Source organism: Sinohyriopsis cumingii, chromosome 18 (genome assembly GCF_028554795.1).
Source record: "Sinohyriopsis cumingii isolate HCF-2022 chromosome 18, ASM2855479v2, whole genome shotgun sequence".
NCBI lineage: Eukaryota > Metazoa > Mollusca > Bivalvia > Unionida > Unionidae > Sinohyriopsis > Sinohyriopsis cumingii.
In genome coordinates this window covers 30,068,088-30,085,315 of record NC_142978.1, presented here as the reverse complement: position 1 = coordinate 30,085,315, position 17,228 = coordinate 30,068,088, and the positions used below count along the sequence as shown (strand labels likewise).

At 36.2% G+C, this 17,228-nt stretch overlaps 1 protein-coding gene across 1 annotated transcript in view; it reads left to right on the top strand.

The window, feature by feature from the left end:
• LOC149776300 (dynein axonemal heavy chain 8-like) overlaps positions 1–17,228 on the top strand; it is a 565,538-nt gene that overhangs the window by 81,594 nt on the left and 466,716 nt on the right. Inside the window, exons 12-14 of the mRNA XM_089942774.1 lie at positions 7,230–7,427; positions 12,844–12,920; positions 14,598–14,691. Coding sequence (XP_089798900.1) covers positions 7,230–7,427; positions 12,844–12,920; positions 14,598–14,691 — 369 coding nt within the window. The remainder of the gene's footprint in view (positions 1–7,229; positions 7,428–12,843; positions 12,921–14,597; positions 14,692–17,228) is intronic.

The following is a 17,228-nucleotide window of genomic DNA, read 5'->3' as shown; positions in this document are numbered from 1 at the left end:
GGGTCCTGAGTGGCTGGGTGGTCTAAAGCGCTTCCCATTATGGATCACTGCCATCTCACCTCTGCCTGTGTGGGTTCGAGTCTCAGATTTGGCCAATGTGGGTATGTGAGAAAGCTTGCCAGTAGCTTCTCGTGGGTTGGTGGTTCTTCCAGGGGTTTTTCCGGGTTCTTCCTCCACCTTTAATACTGGCTGCCATGCATAGCCTATCATGTAATGAAAAATGACGTTAAACCCCACAACAACAGCAAAAAAGCCTCAGTTTTATCATCATTCATCTGTAGCTTGTTACGTGTCATCCATGATTTCACATCAGAAATGCACCTCTCTACACCTTGAATGATAGCGTCAACTTCAGTTGGGTAGCTAGATTTGTATATTTAATTGTCATCAGCATACAATTGGTAAGACACAGGATGATGATCTATGACACTTGATAGTGGCTGAATGTATAGAATGAACAGGAACATCACAACATAGATTAACTGGGCTGGAGTGTATTCTATTTGCGGACGCAATTTGTGTCCTGTTGACCAAGTATGACTTGAACTACAGTAAGGCTGTATCGTGAATGCCAAATACATGCTAGAGACGGTGAAGTAATATATCATGGTCTATTGTGTCAAATGCTGCAGACAAATCAAGGAGGGTGAAGACTGTAATGTTTTCACTATCCAAAGCAGAGAGAATGTCATTAACTACTTTTAGAAGAGTAGTTTCAGTACTGTGGCAAAGGCGATATGCAGATTGTACATTGCTAAAGAGACTGTTTGAATTCAGATGAGATACAAGTTGGGATAGAACAACCTTTTCCAAGATTTTTTTTATGTGAATGGGCGATTAGAAACTGGGCGGTATTTCTTTAAGTCGTTATGGTCTAGTGTTGGTTTGTTCAGCAGAGGCTTTATACTGGCAGTTTTGAAAAATGATGGGAATTCCCCCGATGAGAGAGAGGTATTAATAACATCAGTTAGTGAAGGCAATACTTGATCTAAGCACTCAGTCAGCAGTGATGTTGGAATTAGATCAAGTTCATATGACTTTGATGCACTCTTCATTACAATTATACATACTAAATCCATAGGGACAGGTTCAAATGCTGCTAATGGTTGTCGCTGAAATTCTGTATCCCAGCTGTATGGTGACGACAGTGCGGTTTGTACTTTGTCATGAAAGAAATTTGCAAAGAGGTATGGAAGGTCGACTAGAGAGAAGGTAGTTGGAAGTGGTGTACATTTGTTCCTTGACATTAGCTTGTTACTAATCTTGAAGAGCTCTTTGCAGCTGAAACTTTCCATGATCTTAGTACTGTAGTGGGCTGATCTTGCTGCATGGACTATGTTTGTGATGTTCTTCTTAGCGGCTTCATAGATTTGCTTATGAATAATGAGTCTGGTGGAAAGCCAAAGCCTCTCAGCTTTACGGTGGTCTCTTAGCAGTGTTAAGCTGGTCCTTAACACTGCCATACCATGGAGAAAACTTTTGAATTGATAATCTGCACTTGGTGGCTGGAACATGTTTGTAGAGCAATGAACGCAGGCAGTTATCAAGTTGTTCTGCTGTAGGAGGTAGGCAAGTTGTTGGTTTGCTTGGATGTCATGCATTAGTTTGGTTCTATTTATCATACAGAGGTTTCTCATAGCAGCAAATAAAGGTGGAGGGTTAGGGACTGATACGTCAAGATGGCATATAATGCAGAGGTGATCTGATGCAAGTTCATGGGATACCAGGCAGGAATGTAGAAGAACATCATCAGGTCTATGAAGAATCCTGTCTAAAATGTGACCATGTTTATGGGTGGGGTGGTTAGCTGTTTGAGGTTGAAAACATTAATGTAATCTAAGAGTTTTGATGTATTTGGGTTTCTGGGACAGTCAGTGTGAAAGTTGAAATCTCCAAGAATAATCAGGTTGCCACCTATCGAATTTCCATAGGCCAGGAGATTCGGAAACTGTTCCAAAAAGAGAGATTCAGTCAGCTTATTTTTTCTGCTAGGAGGAGGGCTGTATAGGTGTGTGGTTTGGACTAGTTCAAACGATGTTTGGTAGAAATTGAAAGTTGTGGTGTGGTTAAAATGTTTGATCATGGAGTTCTTTGTGATGACAAGAATTCCTCCATCACGGGAGTGGCAGGGGAACGACTTGTTGGAGTAACTGGTGGATGTTAGATCTGTGCACTTGGGCTCATCACCTGATGTTTTTAGCTATGTTTCTGTAAGGAAAAAGGACGTCAATATTCTGGTTGTTGATAAAATTAACTATTTCTGTACGCTTTTCCTGTGGTCCTACTGATTGGACATTGAATAATGCAATACACAGAGGTATCTCTTGGATAGTTGACAGAAATTTTGAAGATTTAATATGGATTTGAATTAGCTTATCTAAATTAACGGTCAAATATTTCAGTTGTTGAACCAGCAAAAGATAAGGGAGATAACTGGAATTCTTCATCATGTTCTACAGTGGCCAGCTTTGAAACGTTTCTTTTTTTGCTTCCGTTTACATTTAAGCAATGATGAATTTAGTCCCAGTTCGTTTAGTTTAGAGCACAATGTAGTGTGAGCTGAGGAGTGGTCATTTAAAGCAATTAATGAGGGTCCATCATAGCATAAACGGGTTGACTGGCGAGTATCACGTGATGACGGTTTGTGCAACAACAAAGGAAGTTGTAGCAGCGGAGCAAGACAGCTGAGTCTCATTGTTCTTGTTTTCAAAACAAGGAGATGAAGAAACACATACAAACTGAACAGCCAATGCATGATGAACACAATAATGTGGACAAAGACAGGCAACAAGCACATATATCATGTAAAATGGCACAAAAACAGAACAGCTGCTTCAAGCCTGTTAAGTGATAGCAACCATCTTGTATATCTGTATGAATTATATGAGAACAAGTTCCCAAATCAGGGTAAAAATCTGGTGATGGTGACAAAATCTCTTTGTTTTCAACCAGGAGAAAAATGTCAGTCCTTCTCTTCATGCAAAGGCATATCATTTTTAAAGGCTTTCTGTCCAAATTTAAAACAATCTTTCAAAAGAAACTATCTTCATATCAGAATGTGCTGTTATTCTGTTAATTTACATGTTGGCTGACTTTATATTTTAAAGCACAGCAACACAAAGAGGCTATCTATAGCAGAGGCAGTTATTGTAATGTGCCTTTGTCCAAAGGCACACACAGTAGCTGATCCAGATTGGTCTGATGGTAGGATTCAAAGCTGTACTCTTTCAACTGGGAGTCTAGCATATTTACCACTGAGACACTCTGGCTCCCAAATTTAGTTACATGAAAATGTATTTGAATTTCAGTAGTTATACTCAGCTCTAGTGATGCAGCCTGTGGTTTTTTACATGGTGTTATGTCTCATACATTTTGGGAGTCAAAAATTAGAAGTCTTTCTTTATTTTAAAAATATGCATTTTTGAAGCCAAAATGTTGATTGCATTCATTAGGTCATAAGTGAAAAGTTTAAAAAATTAATAGGCAGATGAGTCCAAGTTTACTAAATATTTTAATCAGTATCACATTGATAATGCAGACAAACCTGATAGTCAGTTTCTTACACTATATGATGCAAAAGCATTTTTATTGGTTATTTGTTCAGTTAATGAATTTGTTCTACTAATGTGCTGGCTGCAGACAAATACATTTTTATATCATTCCTAAAAATGTTAAACCATGAAAGTTATACTTTAATTTTTTTTTATTGTTACATGGTTCAAGTTTCAAGGCATTGAGATATGGAGTTTTGATTAATTCGTTATGAATCAACATAGACAGCCTAACATGTAATCTCTGCATTAAAGAGGCAATGAATGCATTACAGCAGAGCAGAACAGAGAGTGGTATGTTTAAATGTAATAGCAAATCCTATTTCCCCATCACCTTAAATGGCTCTGTGACGTTCAGTATTCAACAACAGTACAACTGTGCATGGAACATACGCAGTATACAACAAGTGGCTTGTGTGTATCTGAGTGATTTGAAACTGCTGTCTGCATGGGTAGAAAATAAAAGGATTAAGATAAATTGTGTGTGTGTGTTTTCATACTTTGCATATTTAATTTACATTGTGTGCTTTACCTTTGTCTGTGATTGAGGGTAGAGTTTTGGCTTACCTGACTTTTATGACCATTTTTTTTATATAGATATTTACACTGAGTTGAGTGAAAGGCCTAACCTTATTTATGAACTTCAAAGGTTCTTGAAGCAAGCATGTTTACCATTAGATGAAATTTGGAGTTTGAAATGACAACATCCTGGGCATTTAATTGTGTCTTATGTTAAATGATACATATATATATATATATATATATATATATATATATATATATATATATATATATATATATATATGAGGTAATAATTATTCATTCCCATTTAAGTTCATTATGTATTATTTTATGGATATTTTGGACCTTGTCAATGAAAATGAGTTGTATTATTTTATTTGAGGACGTTAACTAGATTCAAGTTCTAGAATCAGATTGATATAATTATAGAATAGGACTAACCATAATGCTTGGGTTGCATTATTAAGTGTAAAAGAATCTTTTGGTCTTGTTTATCTATTTAGAGCATTAAACACAAGATTAAAGAGATATACATAGAGAAAAAAGCCCTTTTAAACAAGCTAGATTTAATTTCTCTTATCTATCTGAATCTTTTATGCCAAATGTAGGAAAAGTGAGATTTGAACCAAGTTATAGGTATGACCACTCCATGATAGTATTTGATTTTATTTCAGATAATATCCTATGAGGTAAAGGGTTGTGGAAATATAATAATATTTTAGTAGTTTATAACATTTCTATTGATAAAATAAAACATTTTTTGAAGATAATAAAATTACAGTATGCTGCAACTAATTATGGTGGAAATTTGAACATTGTATTGAATTCAGATCTAATATTTACTATATCAGATAAATTCTTTCTAGGTGCAGTGTCGATTGAAAACCATGGGGAAAAACCATTTATATGCTTCATATCAAACAAAATGTAAATTAAAACAGGAAAAAAATCTTGTGCAGAAAATACAGTCCCTTAAGAACGATGCCTTAGGGACAAAAAAAGAGTTTGAAAGGATGAGAAAAGAAAAGCTTTGAAGAAGAGTCAGATTTATAGAAGAGGGCCAGAAACCAAGAAGATACCTTTACCAGCTAGAAAATAGATACTATGTGAACAAAGAGTTATAAAATTAATTAAAGGTGAAAATGAAATTATTACTAGTCAATTTGATATTATATAGGAATTATAAGAGTATTATGATAATCAGCATATAGAGGAAAATGGAGGTAGAAGAGACAGACTTAGAAGACCTTAGCAGAATCTTAAATATCAGGGGACAAAGTTACCAAAAGAGAAGTGTATGTTTGAAAAGTATGAAAAAATAGCAAAAGGCCAGACCAGATGGTTTCACAGCTGAATTTTTAAAAGTCTTTTGGATTGACATTGGGGAAAATGTATATAGAACAATCAATAAACCTGTATCATTCTTAATTGTTCTGAAGTGTTGTGTACATTTTCTTTGCTTTGTTTGTTTATTTTATTTCATTATATGCTGTAATGTAACATTGTATGTTGGACTTGACCTTGTCCAAAATTGAGTTCATTTCTGGTTTTCCGAAATTGACTTTGTTATTTTATTCAATGTAAATAAGTAATACATAGCTAAATTATTCTCTGTAAGAAGGTGGTGCTCAGCTTTAAGAGGTTAGTGTTAGGACTGGTCGGCCTGGTGTCAGGATAATGTAACTGGGTGGGACATCATGCGACATGTCTGCGGCATGATGCCCCAGTGCTAGACATCACTAGAAACTGCCACACTGCAGACATCATAGCAATATGACTGAAAAATTGTTAAAGCTATGTTAAAAAATCCAAATCACACACACACATCACACAACTTGCAGAAAATTGCTTAGACTTGTGGGAAAATATTGACTGGGATGATTATTTTAGGGTTGGCAGGTCTGAGCGATAAAGGTTGACTAGACATTATGCTATTTTCGTTGATTCAGTAGAGTCATGTAATTTTTCTTGACTACAGGCTGATATTGATAGGTTAGTGTGGGATGTGGAGGAATGTGTCAGTAAATTGCTCTCTATAACTCTAGCTTTGCAGTAACTTCTTTGAGGTTTTGTTCAGATATGGAATTTCCCCTTGAACATTTTACATAAAGGTGTGGAGGGGATCTTGGATTTTTAAGGGTAGCACTTTTAATATGAAGGCCTTTCTTTTTTAAAAGACATTGTATGGTAAGTTTCAACAAATGTTTGTGTAATACCTGTTAAAGAATGAAGATAACACTTGCAGTTGTTTATCTTCATTATGCCTTCTGCGGAAGTGGTTGTGTTGTTAGTTTCAACAATGGAACTGCATCATATCCATTCAGACTGCATGTAATTTCATAGTCATAGCCCACCAAATATCAAAAACTGCATTTCTGCCATTGTTCAATGTAGTTGTTAAAATGCTTTTAGTAACTATAAAATGAATGAAAGTATCTCATTGCTCTGTTTCGAATATTAAGTTATCACTTAATTATGGCAGTTGATCTAGAGGTTATACCTTTTTTTGACCAGCCTTAGCTATGTTAATGTTAATGTTAATATTACACATTTTCTTTCATTTATATCAAATTGACTCAAGGGGGAAGCCAATCAATGTAATCAGTATTTGTGCAGTCGTATGTCCTTATTTAGCACTATATAGTAAGGATTGTACTGAACTGCTGTTAAACCCTGTGCATGCTTACATATACATATATATATATATATATATATATATATATATATATATATATATATATATATATGTATGTATGTATGTGCATGTAACATGTTCTCATTGAGCTTGAGAGCTTCATGAAACTCCATTTATTTTAGGTCATGATACGTTTTGATTGGAGTAAAAAAGGAGCACAAAAATCAGATTGGAGCTAAAATGAAACAAAAGCCTTGATTTTTCTTCAAATGATAATCTTTATATTTGATAATATCTTGTCATCAATTTCTTGCGAGCTTTTTCTAAAGTTTTAGGATTGTATGTTGGGAGAGTCCCAATTGCTGTTTTGCCCAGGGTACTCTATTGCCTCATCCCATACCTGATATACTATTTATCTTCAATTAGCCTGAATTATTTTATGTTCAGATTCTTTCATAAGTAATCTAGCTCCAAGGGTCATCATCCCTGGCATCAGGTTTATTCTTTTTTTACCTCAACAGATCATTACACTTCTGAACTATATAGAAGAGTTCTCAGTTGTTGCAGAGTCCAAGATTGAGGGTCTGGAGAACTTCTCTGCTAGGTTCCAGCAGATCTTTGCCAGCATCAAGAAGAAGCCATATGATGTTCTTGATCAGCGTAAACTGGATTTTGAAATAGATTTTGAGGACTTCAGGAGGCAGCTCACAGAACTGGAGGTTTGTTACAGAATTATCCTGGTGATAGAATTGTAAGAAGATTCTCAGGTTGTCTGAGTATTTCAAGAATCCTTCAAAGAATTTGATTGTTGGTTGGGGACCAGTTGGTGTTGGTGATATTCTAGCTACTCATCCACAGTGTAATAAGAGTTTTTAAATATCCATCTTTACAGCGGTGAGGAATATAGGACTACTTGTGTGTTTCCATCGATCTCTCCATCCACCATTCTGTTATTTCCATCTGACACATTATGTATTGAATGGAATAAGTTTTGTAGTGCTCCCCCACCCCATGTAAGTTTGTAACACAAGGGTTTATGGCTGTCAATATGACTAGCTGTCCATTGGTAAACATTTTTGTTTCTGAGGAACAACTCCTCTACAGGCATCCCAGTTGCTGAATTAATGCCTCAAACAACTGACAATGTTTGATCACGTGCTCCAGCTCGATCATCTGATTGGTTCAGCATGATAACATATCTAAATTTAGTTACTAGCTTATTAACATATACTGGCTGCAATGACTTCATTTCTGGCAGAGCAACCGTAGTAAACAAAGAGGAGCCCAACAAGGGGCTAGAGAAGGATGCAGTGTGTTACTGAAACCATATTTAATCAATTAAATTACAGTTTAAATAACAAACGATACACTTAATTGTATATACAAAATAATCTTTGGCATAACAGGGACAAATCCTGTCGCAGCACACTGCCCCAGCCCAGCTCTGATTGTTTTGTTTTATAGAAATGCCTCAGGAAGAGAGACTTTAGGGAGTTTGTTGGGTAATAAAGTGTGTCTGACACCTGTATGTGGTGCTGCAAGATATATAGGGACACTGATAACTGAAATTCGACAAGTCTGATCCTGAGGATGCCATGATAACAGACATCAGCTGATACTCCATTCATTCATTGTAAGATGCAGGTATAAGTATATATGGGCATAATAATTAGTACATTTAAGTACTGACATAAATTGGGGTTCAAAAGAAAAGTTGTGAATGCATGAAACTAGGTAATGGCCCAAACGAAGTGAAGGGAGTGCTGTGACTGTGGAACAGTGTGTCTGTAATGATGGCCCCCAATTTAAGGTAAATGTAAGGATATATATACAGATAATAATGATTGAAAATGCATGAGTTTGGAACTGTTTGATAAATCTGATGTGCATAAACGTAGAAATTTTAAAAGTACGCATGTTAGATAGCCAGTTAGGAATTCACATGTCCACTAAATGATGATACAGTAAAGAAACGAATAGTGCATTGATTGACACAAGTGTGAAGCAACTAGTGAAGCACATGCTGTGTTATCTGTCTCTGTGCAAAGTTAATTGTCTGGGTGCACCTGAATATATCTACAGTATGTACTAGAGGACCATGGACCTAAGGTTGGGATAAGATGGTCTGGAATTCCAGCCTTAGCTACACTGGTAGCCACCCCCACATAGAAGGAGTGCCCATTATATAACCTAACCTGGACAAAACAACCTTAATGGTAGTGATAAAGAAAGTTCTACTTGAAGCACGACCATTGTCCATGAGAAACAGAGGATCACAATGGCGAGCTCCAGCTAATATCCAAATACAATGGAATTTCTTCATAACACACGGGAAGGGCATATAAGGACATCACAGTTCATAGCATAAATACTGATATCCACCCCCTGATGAAAAACATTAGTGTTAGATGTCATAAGATGCAAGATGAATAGGTGCTTATCTGTATGGAATATTATGTCCAACAGACACAGAATGTTTGTTGCAGAAAAAATGGGTTCTATGAATAGTAAATTCTTCACACTGCAAAAAATCATAAAAAGCAAGACTAGTGCACAGGCAGTTTGTAGTAAGAGTTTAGTGTACTCACTCAGTCCATAGTGTTCCAAGCACTGCCATATGTCACACAATATATCATGTGTAATACGAAGTCGTTTCTGTATGTAGTCACATTGCACCTTTCTGACACCTTTCTATATATTCTGTAGTCTAAGTAAAGAGCTAATATTAGTTAATGGTTTGTGGACACCAAGATGCAAGTATGAATGCCGAATACCTGCTAGATGAAGTTTCATAGTTTGATATGTCAGGTACGGCATCTACTTACAATGTGCAACAAAGTAACTCAAGGTGTCCTCATTCACAACAGGGGCAAACTAGATCCTCGAATCCACAATCCTACCATTAGCAAGAAAGACCTGAAGTTTTGGAAACCTGTTGAATAAGCTCATCTTGCACCTGTGGTCAAAGATGAGTCCCACAAAAAATTTACAGTAGGCTCTAGGTGAACAGTTGTCTTCCTGGATGAGGGCACTTGCATGGTTGTTGTTCTGCTGTGGGCGCCAGCTGCTGGAATTGTGAAATCAGTAAACGAGACAATACATCAGTTATAGCAATTTTCTTCCCTGGTATATGTTATGCATATATGACAAAGCCATTAGTAGCAGCTGTCAAAGTCAGGTGGCACATTAGTTTCATAATGTCAGGACTCTTAGATCTCCTTTTTTTATTATTATTGCAACTGTAGTCTCATTGTCATGGGGGCCCTTACCGGTTATTATGTACTTTTGAGAGAGGGACATATGTAAGGTGAAGTTGTTTGCTAATGAAAGATGCACAGTGGCGAGAATGTTGGCATACCTCTATGCTACTTTAATGTAATGTGGATGATATTTCTTTGGATATTGTACATGTTCTAAGGACACTGCTAACTAAAATGACAGCTCCCTTCTGCTCCAAAAATCAGTCTGAATTGGTCTAAAGTACACTATCCTTTGCAGCTGTTAAAATAGGGAAAATGAATTTTGCCAGACTAGACAATACCAGCTTCTGAAAGTGCAATGAATGAATTACAGACATATAATGTAAAAAAGTTACCGGCTCTTTTTTTTAATACAATTTACCTCTAAAGTTCAGGAAGCAAAAATGAATAAGTGGAGCTAGCACTTTTTTGAAGGGTACACATCTGTAGCAAGGCCAAGCTGTATACTCTATAACCCATATTACACCAGTCAAGTCATACGCCAAAATAAAGGGAATGAAAGGTTCTTTGAACTTTACCTAAGACATACCAGGTCTTTTTTAAATAGCCAGTACAGTCCTACTCACTTATATCGACAGCACTTATGTTGACAAGCCGCCTATTTCAACAAAAAAAGCAAAGTCTCAGTCCTTTGGTCTACTATTACTACCAAAATTGTCATGCTTCTGTTGACATTGAGATAAAAAATAAATGTACATGTCGACAGAAGCCCTTGGTACCAGCTTGAACAAATCCTTTGTTTTCTAATAATTAATGTCAACAAGTTGCCAGTTCTGACCCTTACTTTGTTAAACAATTAGTTGATCTTGCCAACAGGCTTTATTTTAACGTGCCTAATCATTTATGATTGCAAGTGGCCAGTTCCAACCTGTACTTTATTCAACAATTAGTTGATCTTGCCACCAGGCTTTAATGTTGTGGTCGGATAAAAAAAACAGGCTTTTGTTTGGTCCTATAAGGTTTACCTCTTGTGGCAGCTTAAATAAAAACAATGAAATCTGATCGATTCTTGCATTTTCCAAAGTGATCGGTGATTAAAACAAGTTTATTGTGCTGTGACAATTTCTTTTTTAACTTTATTTAGCATGTGTCAATGTATACAATATTATGCCTTCATTAATCATATCAGCTGCATATCTCTTGCTCACTTTTATGTACTTTTCACAATGACTTCTGTAACTAAATACATGTACTTGTTGACAGGTTTTCAATTCCCTGTGAATAGCCCCATCCCCTTGGTAGCCTCAATAAGATGGGAACAGACTGACCAAAATCTAGGTCAATTTAAGTACATGTACTTGAAGCATGTAAATAACTATGCAACCATGTGCTAATGCCAACATTGAATATCGACATTGAATATCGTAGTGAATGTTTTTCATATCAGGAGTTGACCAGTGCAATATTTTATTGTGGATTTTATTACACAAAGGTAACCAAAATGTAATTTGTCAATATACAAGTGTATTTCACACTGGTTTTGTCTTCATGTACTCAAAATTTCCGTTGTTTTCTCAGAGTGTAAATGCTACTCACTTTTGACAGGTCACCCCTTACTGATGAATTTAACTTGTATCTTTTTTTCAGACCCACCCAACACTTATGTCTACATAAACAGGTAGGACTGTATAACCAGTGAGGACAGCCAGTTAATTTTTATTTTAACACTATGCAAAATATGAAACTGTAGAGTGCCACCCACAGTGGAAGAGTATTTTCTTTTGCTGCCATTCCTGACCCCACTACACTGTTGCCACCCCTGTGGAATACAATTCACAGAAAGCTATTGACTGTTTATGGACCACTAAAAGATGTAGCTGCTCTGGCCACAAATTTGCAAATGAGCAACCTCTAAAATAACCTCCAAAACCAACAGACCCCGAAGCATCAGTGTAAAGTTCTATATCTGCAGAATCAGAGAAAACATCGATCATAAAATAGAGAAATCTCATTCCACTGATTGAGAAAACCACTCCACATTTGTAAAGTTTTCTTGCATTCTCTGGAAATTTGTAGGTGATGATGTAGCTCGCTAATGGACATTGATACCTGCAATAAATAGGATACGAATATCCTGTCTGGGACATTTACATGACAGGCAAAATTCAAGTGTCCCAGGAGACTTAAGAGTTCATCTTTAGTTACAGATTTTATTTTGAGAAATTGAGTTGAAGGTTTTTAATTCTGTCTGTTTTTTCCTCTGGTAATTTTGCTGCATGGTTAAGGTATCCAGAGTCACTCCTAAATATTTCAAACATGTGGTAGGACCAAGAGTTTTATGAGAAACAAGTGGAATTCCCAAATGGCAAAAAGCATTGTCATAATGGCCATGGTTCTATCAGCCATGTGGTGAGGGTGATCCATTGTAAGGAAGTCATCCAACAAGTAGTGCAGATTTTCAGTGCCATAATTATTCACTGCAGTCCAACTGATAGCTGTTGACAGTTTGGTGAAAATCGTGATACAAGGAGACTGGTGTAGATGTTGGCCTCCGATGTCTTATTTTGATCACCTCCTTCTCTTTCCTTTTCCATATTTTATCCTTTGATGTAATCACCTGGTTTTGATTAGGGACATATTTTTACAATGTTCATATATGAATGATGATTCTATACTGATGTGTTCCTTGATCTTGGTTTCTGACACTCTGCATGTTCCTGATGTTATCTTTCTCACAATTATTACATTTGATATAATGAACCATGCCACATTTGTTTTTTAAATTTCAGTCTGCTGATTTTTGTTTGTGAAACCTGTAAAGGGGTTGGAGTGTGAACAAGGACCATTCCAGTTTACTTTGAAGATGATGTAATGGTTTGCTTTTTTCTTACTGTCTCATATTTTAAGACCTATATGTGTGTAATTTTCATTCCAGGCGGGGATTCAAAACTTCATGGATAACTGCTTCAAGAAGGTCACATTGACTCTACAAGCATTACAACTTTTACAGAAGTATGTTTACAGACTTTTTAATCTCTAAGGCTGATTAAAATAATGATGTGCCCAGCATCTTTTATGCATAATTCATAGTGATTGTTAGCGATTGCAATTTTTACGCTTGAATAACCAATTAACCAATTTGTACAATACTTTACAGAGGGCATTTTTGTATAGAAACCTTTGGAGTTTTTGCAGGTTAATATGCTGATCTGCTATCGATAGATTTTTACCAAATGTTAAGCTAACTGAAAGCATTTTGCCTTTTAAGTTTATATAAATGATGCTATATTGAATAAATGAAGCATTTTAATGCAACATTCTGGAATGTAGGCTTTTCAAATTCAAATAAGTAATGTTGATCTGGCATTAAATATTGTCACTGTCATTAAAACCATAAACGATTTCAGATGACTTTTTTTTTACAGAAACCACTCAACATAGTTTGACTAAATTTGAAAGACAACATCCTATCTTTAAGTCCTGACAAATGTGGTAAAATGATTCCAGTTCTATACCACATATTTTGCTTTTAACTTAAGATAGAAGAATCTCTAATCATGGTTTTCTCAGAACAGCTTCATAAACAGAACTAAATTTGACAGCATTATGCACTTGGTTTTTAGATCATAGTCAGCCAAGCAAGTGATCTGAAACTTGGGTCTTTTATTAAGAAACTTAATGACAGATTAATATTTGAATAACATTTCACATTGAATATATTTAATAATTCTTATACATATGAAGTGTCATTTTCTCTAGCCAAGATTCCGATTACCCTATCTATGCCTTGGTGGACTGAACAGCTATATCGGTGCTTTGTCCTAGCAACATCTATTGGATTTTATATGTTGCCTTCCTTAGTATGTAATGCCAACTAAACAGTAGCATGGTGTATTGTACATCGGCTGAAAACGATAGTGGTAATTAACTGAATAAAAATACTTTTGAAGTTTGACATCAAAAGTAAGACTGTTGTATCAGAGGGAACCCATTACTGGTCTATTCAAGTGAAAAGTGCTTATTTATCAGTCCATTCAACCTGTGTTCTCCCCTTGTCTCGATTACATAGGAGCTGTGTTCAAATTTGAACAGCTGAATTTTGGTTGGTTGTGGTGGCTTGCTGCCACATCTGATGAAATTCACAGACCCAAAGCAGATAAATGCTTGATATGCCAAGGTGTGGATAGGGTTATTGGAACCATGGCTAGCAATGATGATGAAGTGTGAAAAATGTATGTACAGAAGTTAGACATACATATACCTATCTTGAGAGTTCCTTACCTCATCAATGGACTGATGGAGTTGAGTATTTTCACAACATTTTATGTTTGTCATGCCTTCTGCACGATAACAATAATTACAAGGTATACTGACGAGGTATATGTTTCAAGTTGAAATTTGGTACTTGTATTCGAAAGTAAACAGCATTATGTAACATCAGACATGGCATATTCAGTTATATAGGAATATTGTATATTGTTATTACATGAAGATAGTGTTGAAATAGCATATTTTTGGGAAGTTAGATGTTTTGCATATGCAGTTCTACTTTGCTCTCATTTCATGGACAACATAAATTTGTTAGGAACATGTTGCTTCTTTTGGAAAATGGTTGGTACAAATTAAATGTGGACTTGGCAGATTTGTGAAATTTCTTTCTTTGTGTGTATAAAACTTTGCTTTATTCAGATTTGAGCACCTGAATATTCCTCATCTTAGCATCGGTGAGAAATATGCCAGCATCTTTGAGCACTTTGGGGAGGAGGTTGAAGAAATTAGAAAGGTATGGTCTTTATATTTTGTGTTTAAGATTTTTAGTTTCTGTTTATAAAATTATCTTCCAACATCAGTTTGTTGGTTCTTCAGACAGGTTGTGAAATATGTGCTGTCTTTCTTACCCCAGCATTGTTCTACTAAAATTATATAGCGGCTCGCAAGAGCTGGAAATTATTCAAATCATTTCATAAATTCTGTGTTAAATTTATTACCCATTTGAGATTCTTTTTATCACATAGTTTTATGTTTCAGTGAAAATTATTTAGTTAGAAGAAAAATTTTGTTCATTCTGACAGATGCTCACCTTTCAGTTGTTGTGTTTAAAAAATAGTCCCAAACAAACTTGAACTAGTATTAATGTTTAAAAGTGGATTATACTTGTCTTAACAAACTACAGAACAAAGGACCCTTCTGAATAAAGAGAACATTTTACAGAGACATTATCATTTTTCAACACAGAATGGCCAATGCACATGATGTTGCAATGTTTGATGAAGTACCTGTTAGAAAACAGTTGACAATCTTCATGTTTATGTAAGCTACAGTGTCACTTTCACAACTAATCATTACAGTGTTGCAATATTCATGTGAAAGAAGGTTTACTAGATGCAGAAATTCCCATATTTACTGTAATGTATTTGAAACCAGATATTTGCAGTACTTGATTTGGAACAGTAGACTACGGAATATGTAAACAAATCTCATATTGGGTCAGAATTGCAGCACATATTTATTGTTTTACACAATATAAAATGTATGGAATGGTGGACAGGTGGACCATATGTACCTCTAGCTGGACTGACTGATAGGTGAACTGTATGTATGATATTGAGCATAAGAAGAACTAATAGAGAGGTAGTCTCAAACTCTTTAATCAGTGACTGTTTAGCATTATAAAACCGTACATAAGTATACATCTTTGGCATTCCTTTGGTCTCACCCTCCACTGCATGAGGTTAGTTGTGGTAAGATGATAGAGAAGCATGTAGTAACTAAGCAGTGGAATCGCCAGTCTGACTAATGTCAGGGCCAAATGGCCAACATGCCCTATCTTTGAGGCAGAATTGCCAGTATGACTGATGTCCAGGCAGAATTGCCGATGTTTTGAGGCGGACTCAGCAGTATGACTGACTGACATAACTGTTAAGGTAGAATTGCCACTGTATTGAAGCAGAGTCGCCACAACTTGTTATGTCTGAAAGTCAAGTGGATTGGGGACAGAATGCCCAAACAACACTGCATGCCAAGAATGGAACTGCAGTAGTATGCAGCAAAGAGCCCCAAAGAATGGACAGATGTGGACAAGAAGTACCTGCAGTTCTGTTAAAATAAGCATGAAAATCACATCAGTATAAGCAATTATGTATATGAAATGAATCATTGCCATACTAAGAATTATATGACTGTGAATCATCATAAATGGATAATACTGCAAGAACCAGTGCCAAGGTATGAGTATTCCAGGGTCCATGCCTGCACACAATGTTATGGTGATACCAAGACTAAAGTCACATTATATCTAGAGTGGAGTTGTAAGTAAGTCTGCGATGCAAGAATCTGTAAGAAATTCATACATAACGAAACTAAGACAACTATAAACATGTATGTTCAGCACTGCAATATTCATGGCTTGTTCCCAGTTTGGGGCTGATGTATAAATAAAGTTTTCACAAACTGCCAGAAAATCTACTTTGCAGACACGCATACAGTTCATGTAGTTCAATAATTAAGTCAGATGCTTATAACCGATTGCAGTGCACGCAGGAAACTGATTGAACTAGAAACCAACTAGATACACCAAACAACATTAGTAAATACAATGCTTAAACGATACCCGATGCCAATAAATCTGATGATCCTGTTCCGCGGGACATATTAAACACACTACCGGTGCGAAACACACCTCGCCGAGCAACTGAATCTGATGATCACACTGCATAGAAAACTGAAGGAAAAAAAGAAAACGCACAATGAAACACTTAGTACAATACACAGAATCTGCTTACTCCCTTCTCAGAAATAACTCCATGTAAAGAATCTGAATGATCATCTCTGATCACCTCTGAAAGAATACACTGACACACACAAACTAGCCTATATTAGAACACACTTACTTCCATCAGATACACTTTATCCAAGAGAAAGGCAGAGTTGAAACTGCTCCTTTGGCGTTACTTCATCTATGAATGGGTAGATCCACACCTGGCCTGCTGTGCTTGCAGAATGGCATAAGTCGAGGTTCTGATATAATGTAAATAAGAATCAGAAGTCCAACAGCCTTGCATTTTAACAAGGTGGTCCTCGATCCCAGCATTTGCTGCTGTAGTGGCAGCCCCTATCCAAAAGGAGTGCCCATTGAATTTGCCTTGTGGATAGCCTAGTACGTGCAGGAGCAAACGTAACTTCTCCAAAAACACTGATCTAGAAAATGGATTAATACCATCTGTAGTAAATAGCGGGTCTGAAGGTCTAAAACAACCCACCCTGGTGCGGAGCGCTAGGTACTCGTGCATAGCCTGTAAGGGGCACATACAGTTATGCACT